At 38.0% G+C, this 14,738-nt stretch overlaps 1 protein-coding gene across 7 annotated transcripts in view; it reads left to right on the forward strand.

Annotated features, from left to right (window-relative positions):
- The window catches only part of LOC137603478 (neurexin-1a-like), a 259,246-nt gene that overhangs the window by 230,435 nt on the left and 14,073 nt on the right, over positions 1–14,738 (forward strand). For 5 of the 7 annotated variants that reach the window (XM_068326991.1, XM_068326989.1, XM_068326993.1 and 2 more), the window contains one exon: positions 13,215–13,302. In XM_068326991.1, coding sequence (XP_068183092.1) covers positions 13,215–13,302 — 88 coding nt within the window. The remainder of the gene's footprint in view (positions 1–13,214; positions 13,303–14,738) is intronic. The other 2 variants (XM_068326992.1, XM_068326996.1) reach the window with 1 other exon arrangement.

Below are 14,738 nucleotides of genomic sequence, written 5' to 3' on the forward strand. Positions count from 1 at the left end.
ATCTTTCATGTCCTTAGATGTTCAAAATTATAGCAAATAATTCAGTTGCAAAGATTGTTAATAAAGAAAAGGACCTTGACTTGGGGATTGAAAACCTCTTCATCCATCTCAATTTCTTTGTCTAGATATTCAAAAGAGTAAGTAGACAGAGTATCACTAAACAGACCAGGATACTTTATCTATTTGGAGTGCAGTCATCATGTTCTGATATTAAACACCAGATGAAGTATTACCAATAAATGTTTAGGGAGGAGTGGAGGGTAAAATAAAATAATGTCATTACCAGATAAATTAAGGTAAAGCAAATTCCAGGAGGTACAGAAATAAAATAAATTAATCTGCATTCTGTGAGTTTGCCAGTCGAATGGACTGAAGATGGAGAGTACTGTAATGGAGAAAATTGTATATACCTCAATTTTCAAGCCGACAATTCCGTATACCGTACGCCCTCGCGCATTCACGCATCAATGCGGAGTTTTGATACCGAAGGCGCATTCTACTGACGGCATCCGAAAGTGCGCTCAATTCTGTGAGTCTTTGACTTACGTGAGACAGAAAGCTAAGAGTGTGGGAAAAGGTAATACAGATAGAAGGTGGTTTAATATCAATAAATGTTTAAATTACCGTAAATAATGAGATAAATAATTTGTCAATCTATCACGGAAATCGTTAATCGCGTGTGGTTCCTGGAACGCATTAACCGCAAAGAACGAGTGTGCATTGTATTTGCAATTTAATTTTTATTATTATTAACCGCAATTTTGGGAAATAATCATTAGATGCTGAGTTCTTACAGTATCAGTTTTCAGTAAATATGTATCATAAGTGCAGAGAGTGTCACATACTTTGTTTTTTATATAGATTAAATGAACATGGTATTACATATGGATAAATTATCTTAGCGCAGAGCAAGACAAACTCCAATGCGTACATCTCTGACGTAATTCAGCTGCCGTCAGTAGCTTCATAATTAGCATTCAGACAGAGATGATGTAAGTGGTCTTTGTTAAGTCCTAACTGGAAGCTGAGTGGATTATTCCGAAATATAATTTTCCTGAAAATTAAACAACTCAATGTCTGTTTTTCATGACCAAAGCTGAGTGACTGGTGAAACGAGGGAGAAAAAAAACGTAGTTTCTATAAATAATTAAAAACGGATCAAGTCAAAATTTGTAATATTGAAAAGTTTGTCATTACAACACTGTCACTTGATTACTGGATCACTTTCTAAATGGTTCCTAATTTGAGTTTAGGATTATTTGGTTGTGTTTTTTTGTTTCCTCAAATTGAATGAAGCAGCACTTGTTTGTTTAAAGCAGCCACACAGCCGTGTGTGAATGACACAGTCAGACCTGGAGGACAGGAATCTGATTATGGTGATGCTCTGTGGGAGCTACAGGCGACCTGGTCTGCTATTCTAGGGCAAAGCTGCTCTTCCTCCTTCGTCATGTCATGTTTTTGCAAACGTTACACGAGGGAATTAGGCCTGAGTGCATTTATCTCTGCAATGATGGCATCTGTATTAGGATGACAAATTTGTTCCTGTCACCTGATGAGGGACTGGGACTGCATATCAAGATGCAGGGAAAGTCAGGAAGACAGTGCTTTGTGGGCAAGCTGCATGTGTCGCTTTGTGTCTTGCTCTCTCTCTCTCTTTCTCAAAACACACAGTCACATGCTTTGATTTGCCATCTATTTTTAGATATTGAAGGAAAGGAACATGAACATTACATATCTCAGACACTTTTGTTTTAGTTTAACTATTTCCACCTAATGACAATTGTTTTATATTAATATTTAGGTGGATATGATCATGTTTACATGATGTTTTCAAACATTCCTCTTTCCCAGCTTAGTGTATAATATTCCTCCTGGGTAGTTACCTGCTCTCAGGCCAGATGAATACCAAGTCAAGCTGCAGAGATGCACAGAGTTTCAGATTTGATTGCAAATATCACGGCATCCACACTGGAAACGATTCAATGACAACAGATTTAAGTGTTAAGTGGGGGGAGGGGGGTGTAATACACATCTATGGAGCAAATCTTATGCATAGGCATGAGAGAAAACAAGACAGAACAAGTGGGGTGGCGTAGGAGGTAGATGGAAGCAGATAGTGTTATGAATTTCATATTAAGATTTTGTCATTTAGAGCATGTAGCTAACAGAAGGCATCCAGCTCTCTTTGTGTAATATGCAACAAGCTGTATTCTACATGGCAGCCATTCAATATGCAGTCATTCCACATCTTTCTGTGATGTGGAATGACTGCAGGCACTTGTCCATATTGTCTGCACATTATTTATACATCCCTAGTAATAAATAATAAGTATCATGCCTGTTTGGAATTACAACTGTCTTGATTTGTGTGAATTATGTGAGGGTGAAAATGAGGCACGAGTCACACATGGTTCACTCTGAATCAGTCACTGACAAGGTGATCGTGTGACGCAGGTGCTGAGTAAGGATGAACTTTGTGTCAAACAGACAGGCAAACAACTTTCTTGATTACATCGGTGCCTGAGCCACAGCCTGCAATACACTAGTGCTGATTTTGCATGAAGGCCATGTGGGTGACTGCCTCTGGAAAACAAGTGCAATCGGGGCCCTTAAGGGGACTTGAGGAAGATTTACAAAGCAGCAGAGCAGTGCCTTGAAGCAGCCACATTAAAAGGAGTCCTCACAAGGCAGTGTTCTCAGTGTCCCCGAGAGACGGCGTGTTTAATGAGGGCGTGGGCATGTCTACAGTTTGAAGCAGTTTTGTATTTACCTCATATTCACCTCATCTTCTCGTACAACACACATTTAACACACTAACACAGACATCACCTGCTCCTTTGTATCACTCTCTTGCATTCAGCATTTCATCTCCCTGAGTAGAAGCATTTCTTGGCCTGTGCATGAAGCTAGCAATTGACCTATTACTCCTCTCTCCTTCCGGAGTCTTATTGGTTATTTAAGTTGTTTTTATTCTCAGAGAATGGAGCTGCTCTCTGTCTTCTCTCTCTCTCTCTCTCTCTCTCTCTCTCTCTCTCTCTCTCTCTCTCTCTCTCTCTCTCTCTCTCTCTCTCTCTCTCTCTCTCTCTCTCTCTCTCTCTCATTTAAAATTGTTTCCAACTGGAATGCTCTAGTTTGACTGCATCATGGCACCATTAAAACTAGTTTTTAGGAGCCCTTCAGCTTTGGCCAGCAGGTGATCTGAAGCTGCTCTCTGATTGGGCGCTTCTGATTTTCCACAGGTGGCAGCTCTCTACATACGTGCACCATGGACCCTTTCACTTCTTGTGGCAGACAAAATGGCATGGCTTTTATATTTGTTTTTAGTCTAATGTGACTTGAAATCTTTGATGTAACCATAACTACCACTCCTCAGTTATCTGTTCAGAATTTTTAAAATTACCTGATGTCCCTGGAGAAATACATGCAACACGTGGTAGTGGGACGAGCGATATTTCTACCTTCTAGCCTGTTCCTGTTTGCTGGTTTTTATCTGGATTACTAGAAAATTAACATTTGAAAGGTGTTCCTCCCCAAACAATTTTATCACTAGCTGCCACTGATTACCCAATAATTGGATCAGCTAAATCCAACGGTTGACCTGTAAGAGATATTTTGAAAAAAAAAAAAAAAGAATTTGCAGTTACCCCCGCTAAGTGTTACACATTTCTCCTTATTCTGAAGCACATTTAGGGTTCACAGTGTTAGGAAAATGCTCTTAACATCCACTGGGAAACATGTGTTCCTGTGTGACACTGCCTGTGTGTGGCTTGGCACACCCATAGTGCACTGTGGTAAAGGTGTGTGAAGCTGCCTCCCAGCACCTCGTTAGAATGTCTGGGGTGCGGCGACTTAAGCCTGGAGGAAGATGTATGGTGAGACAGGAACATGAGGGCACCGGGTAGGAGATGGAAAACCTTTGACCATTCTTTTTTTAATGACATGGATACTCTGCCTGAGGTCCAGTTGCAGCAACAGCTGCTTCATTTTAAATAAAACAAAGGCTTTCTGCCAAAGCAAAGTCTCTCTCTCTGTCTCTCTCTCTCTCTCTCTCTCTCTCTCTCTCTCTCTCTCTCTCTCTCTCTCTCTCTCTCTCTCTCTCTGCAGTGCCACAAACAGTAACATTTATTCACTGTTAATTGCCTTTGAAATAAATCACCATCTTTTTGCATTATTCCTTTGGTCTTGTGAAGAATCACACTTCCTGCACCGTGTACTCACGTGCTCTCTTACAGTATATTCATACTTATGCACTCCAAGTTACTAATAGCTGCTAATCATAAACATGAAAACATTGTTATAATGACAGTTATTTAGGATTGCAGATTTGAATATGTTAAAGTTATTTTTTCACATTTCAGTAAATTCTCAACTCTTTGTTTCCTGAAAATAATGATGAAGCATCCTCTTTTTTGCTCTTCATATAGTCAGGTTCTATTGACTGATGATTTCCTTTGTGAATTCATGTCTTTCTCTTACAGTGACATGATTCTGTGCTGTTATGGCAAGTTGTTGTGTCAAAACAAAGTTTCGCACCACATTATGCAATATCAAGATTTTAACACGATACTTCTATATATACAGTAGTTAAAACCAACAGTGTTTGGTGCACAGCTGCACCATAATAGCGACAGTACCTTGCCAGTGTCTTTTGTGTTGTTGATGCCTGCGTCTGAGTCCACAATGCTGACGGTTTGGCAGACCAGCTGTAGGAAGAGTGTGGGCGAAGGCCATGCAATACACTGAGTTGAACTCAGTCTTAAAGACCCGCATGCCTTCATTATTCAGTTGGAGTCTATTGAGCATCTGGGACTAAATTATTCATCAACATCGACCTAGTTCCAGGGTGCTAAGTTAGATACTTGGATGTCATCAGACATTCTGATAAGAGCGGCTGCTGCAGTGTGATAGCTGCCATGGGTAAATTCATTACGTGTCTAACCATGAGGCTGTCTCTCACTGGCGCATTAATGATGTGTTGCTGCAGGAGTGAGGCTGTGGACAACAAGCTCCTCCCAATTAGTCTGTGCAGACCACAACTCTAGTTAGAAATGGTCACCAGCAGGTCTGTGGAATCAGTGCCAGCAGTAATGGCACACCATCTGAGCAGGGACAGACATGGAATACGTGTCCCTCTGCTTTGAGGGGCAGTTGAAGCTCTGGCTTCAAGGGATAACTATAGACTACATTTGTACCTACACTATCGGCTTAAAATGTGTTCTTGAAACTACTTTTGATGAAGTATTCAGAATTATCATGAGAGAATGGAAATAAAAGAAACATGAGGTCAAAGAAGTACAATCAGAATAGCCTTGTAGCAGTTAAGGATTTTTTTTCTGACTTTGCTCTGATATTTTCCCCAGATGCTTTTTTTGACATTGTCGAATTTAGGAAGGTTAATTACAACTGTTCAATGTATTCTCTGGTGATTTATTCATTCTGTTAGAAAATGCGATTTTTCCCTTTCTTTTCCAAAATAATAATAATAATGCTACTAACTATTACTATCAAATGGAGCAATGCTGATATAATAATTAAGTGCTGAATATCATGTTAAGAGCAACTTTACTGAAATTAAATTTTGTATTATCATAGTAAAATATGAGATTGTCTGGTGTAGATTCCTGTCCATCCGGGCGTAAAGAGAAGCAACTGAACTCAACCCAAGTCTTGTTGCTTCTGATTCAACCTTCAAGGACAATAACATGTATTTAAAATATAGATGAAGGTAATATTTTACTTCAATGTAAAGTATTTTAGACAACAGCTACAGTATGTATTATAATGTGGTCCAAATATGGAGAGACGTTTAAACAATCCACCTCCAGTCTCAGGGATTTCTTCCTTGAATGGGCCAGCCTGAAAATAGTGAGAGCCTGTAGGGAACAGTTATTTAGTAGGACACACATCTAATAGATTGTATTCAGTATGACTATATGGGTCATAGACACCAGGGCTCAGGCACAGTGAGATAAAGAACTATTAAAGGTATAGTCAACGCATTCCAGGTTTGTTTGCAGCATTGAAGATTTTCTTGTCTTTTTTCATTTAAGCTAGAATCTTCAGTCTAATAAAAAACACAACTTTCTTTGTCTTCGTGTAAAGATCCATTTTCACAACACATCCTAATTAGCAGCAGATTGTGCACATTAATGAAAATTGTACAAATTTTATTAAAGTTACCAATCACCAAAAAGAGACAGCTTCCCAAAGCAAGAGCTCCTGTTGGAAAAATGCAGAGCTTATATGGGGAAACACAAAAAGCAGGGAAGCAAAACAAAACAACAAGCATCCTCAGTGGAATACATTACCAGCACACCAGAGCCATGCTTCAGATAAACCCTTCAGATGCCTTCAGTGTCCTCCTGACTTTCAGCTCATCTCTAAAGAGACGTGTTGTGTGCCAGGGAGCATTCATCAAATTAGACCGGAGAGAAAACACTGAAAAACCCCGGGCTCCCCCTGGAGACATGCCGTCAGGTTATCACAGAGAAGGTGTCTCTTGCTCTTGAGCTCCAGGGCAGCAGCACACAGCATCCTCTATGAAGAGCAACACCCACCCCCCTTCATCAGACTGGGATTAAGAGGGGAAAACAGGCATTCAAGGAAGAAGTGTACGACGTCATGGCAGATTCACTTACCCTCAGTGGCACATATTTTAGGAGTGGCTTTGAATGCCATGCAGTTGAGCTTAAGTGGGGAACAGATAAGTGTTTTTAGGGTTGTTGATAACCTGGTGTCCAGCTGAATGAGACCGCTGACTAAGCTTAAGTGAAGTACATGCAAACCACAGCTCGGCCTGGACAGCTCATTAAGGAGAACCCTTATCAATTCTCAGGGATCGAAAACCAGCATGACAGTACTAAAGAAAGCACAAGGCGCCTTTGGCTGAGTCAGGTCAGAATTTCCTGATCCACATCTCATTTAATGGTTCAATCAGTAGACAAGCCAAGGTCAGTCAATATCTTTATGGGGTGGCAGTAGCTTAGTTCACCAGGTCTTAGGCTGGGGACAAGAGGGTTGCTGGCTCAAGATTTTGGTGTGTACTGGCAGTGGAGAGGTGCGAGTTCACTGGCCTTCACTGGGCCAGCCCACATGAGAGCTGCCCGCCCACATGAGAGCTGCCCGCCACTCTACCTCCCAACATCATTTGCATGCCTAACAGGTATATGTGTGTCTCTCTCTCTCTCTCTCTCTCTCTCTCTATATATATATATATATATATATATATATATATAGAGAGAGAGAGAGATAGAAAAATAGATAGATAGATAGATAGATAGATAGATAGATAGATAGATAGATAGATAGATAGATAGATAGATAGATAGATAGATAGATAGATAGATAGATAGATAGATAGATAGATAGATAGATATACTGTAAATATAAATACACACACACACACACATACACACACACACACACACACACGCACGCACACATATGAAAGCATTACTAACATTAGTGGAAAATGTATTTACCCTACGGGGGACTAATAAAGGAATCTTTAATCTTTAATCTCTACTTCCCTATGAGGTCTACTATGATTTATTTATTTTCGTTTGCTCTCTGCAGATAAGGTATTTGAAGTTACACTGTACTTAGAAACTCTCAAAATGTCCATGCATTTTGTATTAAGACTAAAAGCAACTTTCTCTCTGTAGTGTCTCTTTTTCTTCCATAGTTTCTTCATGCTCCCAACTGTCTCCCTAGGTTTTCTTATTACAACTCATAGGGCTTTGCTCTCTGTTGCTCTGAGCTGAGGCAGATAAATGAGCTGTACTGCAGGTTCACCATGGCTTCAGCACTTTGCTGCTAGATTAATGATGCTTTGCCAGCCCCAAGCTTTTACTTTTAGCATTTTAGTGGTACCTTCATAAAACGAACTACGGGAACATCTTGTTTATACGCTAATCTATTGGAGCATCTTTCCTGCGGGCATGAGGCGCTTTGCATCAGTGAACCTGACTACACTGAGCTAATGATCCCTCCAAAAATTCAGTATTTCTGCAAAATATCTACAAATATTTCAGTGTCCTTTTCAGATACTACAGACAGTCTTCCAGTCAGTTTTCATTACAGTGGTTAAATTGCATGGTAAGCCCACACTGAATTGTCACAGCTGGAAAAAAATAGCCAAGTGTTGGAAAGGGACATCATGAATTGGTAATGTTATTGGATTTTAACCGGGTCATGACCACATCAAAATGTTGACCTACACACTAATCCTGGCTGTCAGGTTGATGTTCAGAAACATATGAATTCATTTTAGCGTTGGCTCCCATTTCCAATACACATTTGATTGGTTTTAGAAATACGGTATAAGACTGATATTTTGATAATAGCAAAAACGATTTGGATGCAGAGTTGGCTTAAAGGCACTTCCAAACTTCACATCCTATAGTATTCAATTATTTTATGACTTTGTTTGAAAGTATTCTTGTTCTCTGTCATTTATTTTAAAGTACGTGTTAACATGATAATAAATTCACATGACTTGTAGCGATAATAAAGAGCAAAATGTGGTTAATGAACCTTAAACTGTAATCGTCTCTGAAGAGAAATACGGTCAGTCCTTACATATTCTACTACCTAAGCTAAACTAAGTGAAATTATCAAGTGTTCCCCACAATGCTAAACTTTATTTAACATCATATGTAGGCTCTTCTCAGTTAGAACTGAGATTGTTAATGTGGCATTATAATTTTAATAGTGTCCTTTTCAAACAAAAGGCCAACATGAAGGAGATTTTAAAATTTGAACAAAGTAAAATATTTTTTATTGATTTTTTGTGTGCACCTTTAATTATAAAGTCATGTAAAGGGATTGATGTGTATTCATAGTCAACATTCATAACTATATTTCACTGTGTAGGAGACAGAAATATGAAGAGTCATACATGTCCAATCTGGCTATTCTTTTGGGGAATTAACGTACATCTACACCAGTATACCCGCAACACTAGCTTCCTCTTGTTGGTTTGCAAATACATTTGAAGGGAAGAGCTGAAAGGGAAGGGAGATGAGAAGTGGGATATGTGCGGCAGAGTGAGAGTGGTAAGGAGGGAAGTAGAGAGAGAGTATTGATTCCTTGATTCCCGTACCTCTGCCAGTGAGTGCAGTGTCAAGATCTCCCGCCAGGAAAAACAAATCACGAAGCTGAAGTGATGGATGTGGCACTCCAGGATCCGGTGGTTTTGCCATCTGGATGGCCGACACTGTATATCAGCCTCATGCACAGCAAATTAAATTTACATTTGGACGGCTTCCCCGGGCCTCTCCCAGCACAGATGTACCAAAAACAGCCCTCCACCCCAACTCCCTTAATGGGTTTGATCTATCATTTCCAGGTCTATTATGTAAAGATGATGTTGGTCTGTGTTCAGAATGTCAAAATGATGTTACAGTCACAATAAAATCACATTATATGCAGCCAAATGGATGTTAAGCAAAATGACATCACCTTTAATTTCTTTAAAATGAGTCAATGCTAATCCAACTTGCAGATATATTTTGATGGTCAGTCAAATAGCAGTAAAACAATAACACAAATTGAATAATACCCCAAGTTCATCTTCATTTTTGAGATGTAATACAGCTCTTACTGTTTTTTTGGGGTTTTTTTGGTTTGTTTATAGTTTTGCATTATGTGAACCCATGAATAATAAGTCAGAAATACATTATTGATCCCTGCAGGAAGACTGTAGCACTCTACCTAATCACATATACAATAAAGTATGAACATATTTAGACTACTCACTGATAAATGTCACTACGTTTTCTAAATATGTTAGTGATATGTGTGTGTGTGTGTGTGTGTGTGTGTGTGTGTGTGTGTGTGTGTGTGTGTGTGTGTGTGTGTGTGTGTGTGTGTGTGTGTGTGTGTGTGTGTGTGTGTGTGTTTGTGTGTGTCTATGTATATACAGTATATATACAGTATATATACAGTACATTCTGTATACTGTATATATGCGTTCCAGGAACCATACATGATTAAGAAATCCACGATCGAGATTGTGATCTATTTATCTTATTACGGTAATTTAAAATTTTTTGACCCTCCCAATGCTGATATTACGATATTAAACCACTTTCAATGTGTATTACCTTTTCCCACACTCTTATCGACTGTTTAAAGCACTTTTGTGTCTCACAAGATTGATGGAACAAAGCGCAATTCCGGATGCCGTCAGCCAATAGAATGCGCGTACGGCATCATGTGACTGCCTAACAAAAATCCGCAGTGAGGTGGAGTCGCGAGCGTTAATATGTGAATGCGCAAGGGCACACTGTATGTGTTTGTGTGTGTGTGTGTGTGTGTGTGTGTGTGTGTGTGTGTGTGTGTGTGTGTGTGTATATATATATATATATATATATATTAGGGCTGTCAGTTTAACACGTTAATTACATTAATTAATTTTGCTGCAGATTAACGCGCTATAAAAATAACGCCATTAATCGTGAGTGGCAAGTCAATGTGAAAGCATTTTAAATTTGGCCCATTGAGGGACCCGTAGGCTGCAGTGACGTCACTTCCTAGTTTATTCATGAAAAGAACAAAGATGGGACTATCAACATAAACGCAGTGATTTGTACCTTTTTGTAAAAGAAAATTTTCATATCACTGAAGCAGCTCCAGCCTAACGTATCATTTAAATACAAAACATGTCAAGGACACAGAGTTGTCTGTTGTCAGTTCCTGTAAAGTTAGCTTACCCTTTTAAAGGAAATGCCTGTTGGCATCTTACTATTGATGTTACCTTATTTAGAGGCATGTTATACTATTTTGAATTCCTGTATTGCGTCAGCTTTGGTATTCATTTTGATTGAGAGTCTGCTTATGTACCTATTTGAGACTCAGCCTTATTTTATTTCTGAATTTTATTTATTTTATTTGACTGTATTTGTATTGCATTTTTGAGAAATGCACCCACCCTAATTGGTTTGCTGATGTGCTTGGCCTTTTTTCTTTTGAATTTCATTTATAAAGCACACTTAACCAATAAAAATGTGGATTTCAAATCTTCTATTCTTGGTGTATTCTATTGATTAGTCATGCACCACAATTTTGTAATGTCGTAGAATTCAAAATCTTTATTTGGGGGCCTTTAGCAGGTGTGAGATTAAAATGCGATTAAATAGATTAATTAATTAATTACAAATCCTGTAATTAATTATATTAATTTTCTTAATTACTTGACAGGACTAATATATATATATATATATATATATATATATATATATATATATATATATATATATATATATATATATATATATATATATATATATATTTATATATTTATATATATATATGTTTTTGTTTTTTTTCATTTTTTGTTGTTCTTCCCTATATTAAAGGAGGGTAAAGTGCATTATGTTTGGCACTTGAGGAGTGTATAAAACAGGAAATGAATTTGGTATTAGAATTTTGAAACACTTCAACATGGTATGGCTTGAGATTTATTTTGGATTTTTTTTTTTGTAGAAAAATATCTTCGTAGGAAATACGAAGGTATTAATTTAACCCAGTGCTTCCCAATTTATTTTTGTTGCGCGTCCCTAGCAAGAGCAAAAAATGCGTCCACCCCCCACACTCTCCACTGCAACTATAAATAATATCATTTGTCTATAACATTTTTACAAGTACACCTCTTCATGACATTGTATCCTTATTAACATTAAAGAAAACAAAAAATAAAAAAAATTATATACACTGTAGTTAAACTTATAACAAAGAATAATTTTATGAACATTTTTTAATCTATAGCAGAAAAAAATTAAAGTGCATCAATTTGCCTGAAATTAAAAAAACAACAACTCCAAAACATTTTTACTAACTTATTGCACCATTTGATACTGAAAAATAAAATTAAATAACATCAATAAATAATAACAAATTCAAATTCAGTTCAGCAACATTAACTGAGGAGCAAAATAAAAACACTTTAACCTACAAAATAAAAATGAATAAAACTATTTGTGCTGAGTTTTTTCTTTTTTTAATATCAAAATGAGGAAGTCAGGATTAATGGCTACAACACACAAGTTTAGTCAGTCACAGCATTTCGAAGTGAGGTTTCAGCTACTGCTCAATGTTTCATCTCCTCTGCTATGGTAGGGGTTTTCTGCAATGAGCAACTTGGTTAAGCTCTAATGATGACACCAATCTATTTTAAACCAGGTTACATTTGTTTTGTTTTTTTCAAAGATATACATTTGTTATTATTTCACAGTTCGAATTTGGATGTATAAATGCAGAGAAGCAATGTTGTGTCAATTAAATGAATAAAGAATTCACTCATCATAGTTTTAATTTAGTGTCCTGATTTGTTTTTACCTATTCCATCAATTTATTCTTGGACATTTTAATGATAAGCCAAATTATCTGCAAATAATGTCTGGGCAGTCAAATGACTGCCTATGGGAGGTGTAGCAGTTGCAGAATCCTGGTGCACCGACTGTTAAGTGGTGCAATAATTTATTAGGCTTCATGCTGTCCGCTGCCAGCATTTTTAGACACAGTAAACACACTAGCCTCTCCTAGTCTCCCACTGTAGTCACAATGAACTTAGCCGAGCGGTACAGATGCTTCTTCATAGTTCCTCGAGCTAATACTCCCTGCGCACACCTGAAAATGAGAGCGTCATTGCTTACTACTGTAGTGGATGTGCAATTACACTTCATTCTAGTACGGGAAAAAAAGCATGTTGCCCAGGGTCACACGCGTCCCCCCTGGCATCGCATCGCGCCCCCTGGGAGGGGGCACTATTTGAGATGCGCTGATTTAACCTGTTCTCTTCTGCCCATTTCATGGCTGGCTGTCCTTAATTTGTAAAAGGTATTTTGTGTTCCCAACAATCTCTGAAAGGACAATGCAAAGCAAATGCTGCAGCACAAACTAACCTTTAGCAACATTTACACTATGAACTTTGGTATTCACTGTTCCTAAATAATCAGAAAGTATTTCTATTAGAAAGCATTGCCTGGAAAGTAGTGTAGCTATTGCTAACGTGACAGGTAATGCATGACCATGCTGATACCCAGTAACATAGATACCAAATAACATTGATGTCTTGGGTACACATCTTATCTGTTCCCTAACCTTCTGGAAACACCGTTTTTGGGGGTTCTGAATAGGACCCGTCTTACACCATTGATGTAGCTAAGTATTTCATGCGCTCACCACTCTTCTGTGTGCCTATCTCTTTTCAGACAACAGACGACCTGCTGGTGGCATCAGCCGAGTGCCCAAGCGATGATGAGGACATTGATCCCTGTGAGCCGAGCTCAGGTGGGTTAGGTTAGTCATCTCTTTTTATTCTACTTCTCTCTACGTGTGTCAGTGTTTCTCTGTGTGTCATAGCCCACCCACAGTAAGACATTCCTCGCTAAGGTAGACTGCTTAAATAAGAAGGTTCAGGTATTATTAGAGTCTGAATAGTTCTAAGAGCCAAAATCTCTTTTTCCAGCTAACAGACTTCATGATTCGGGCTTGAGTCTCTTAAAGTCTGTCTGGAAGACATCTGTTTATCCGCAGTTTTTACTCCAAAAGCATTAAGTATAATAATTCAGACTTTTTCTTTACATTCAGTCATTAATGGTTTTTAGAGTGAGTAGCTTTGTAGGCTGTCTTATCTTAACTGTCAGGGTAAGACAAATAGATTTCTGTCTTCTTTGCTATCAGCAGGATTTTATTCTAAAAAAAAATATACGAGTTTGTCAGCTATATATAAAGTTGCAGTTAACTAAGTTAGCTCAGCATAATGACTGGAATCAGATGAATGTCTAGCCTCTCCAAATTCTACAATGTTAGCCCCTAAAGCTACATAAGTAGAAATGTTCAACAAACCTCCCTGTAATGGTTCAATGTGTCTTATTTATATATGGATTCAAAATAAAATGAAATAGGATAACATAAAATAAAATAAATACCACTTCAAAATATTGAGAAGATTGAGCTTAGAGATTCTGGTATGTTTCTTTACCAGGTTTGTTCTATGATAGTATTATTGTGATTATTGTTAGTACTAGATTATTTTTAGTATGTGGTATGTTTCAGGCTGTTCCATGCTTTCTAATTGGTTTTTATGCGATTGAACATATTTAAGAATTATCTAGCCTTGATAAAGGTATAATGGCTCTACAGGAACTTTGACTCTGACAACTGCATGCAAGTAACATAAAAGCCTGAATTTCAGGTCAAGGCAGTTATTACCCCTGTTTCATTCATGTACTGTTTTCATGCTCATCAGATCGTGGAACTACGTACACATTACACAAACAAGATAATCAAAGAGAGTGTACCACAGCTAAGAATATCAGACTCACAAGACTCCTGACACATGATATCAAGGAGGGTAAACCTTTGGGGAGTTTGATTTTTACACAGTTTTGGAGTGTGTAGACAGTCCCCACTGATTTTAATTATAATCTATAGTGAGGAGAGGGCGTTCACCTCACTCCTCCTCATGAGCAATTGTTCTTGATAACAGTACATACCTGCTAAATGTAGTCTCTTCCAAAAACAGACTATATTGGTAAATGCATATTGGCAGATACAAAAACAATTTCACGATTTTTCATGAAAATTGCCAAATGCATTAACAACACACACACACACACACACACACACACACACACACACACACACACACACACACACACACACACACACACACACACACACACACACACACACACACACACACACATATAGTGGGGTTTGTTTTGAAGAAT

Source organism: Antennarius striatus, chromosome 11 (genome assembly GCF_040054535.1).
Source record: "Antennarius striatus isolate MH-2024 chromosome 11, ASM4005453v1, whole genome shotgun sequence".
NCBI classification, from domain to species: domain Eukaryota; kingdom Metazoa; phylum Chordata; class Actinopteri; order Lophiiformes; family Antennariidae; genus Antennarius; species Antennarius striatus.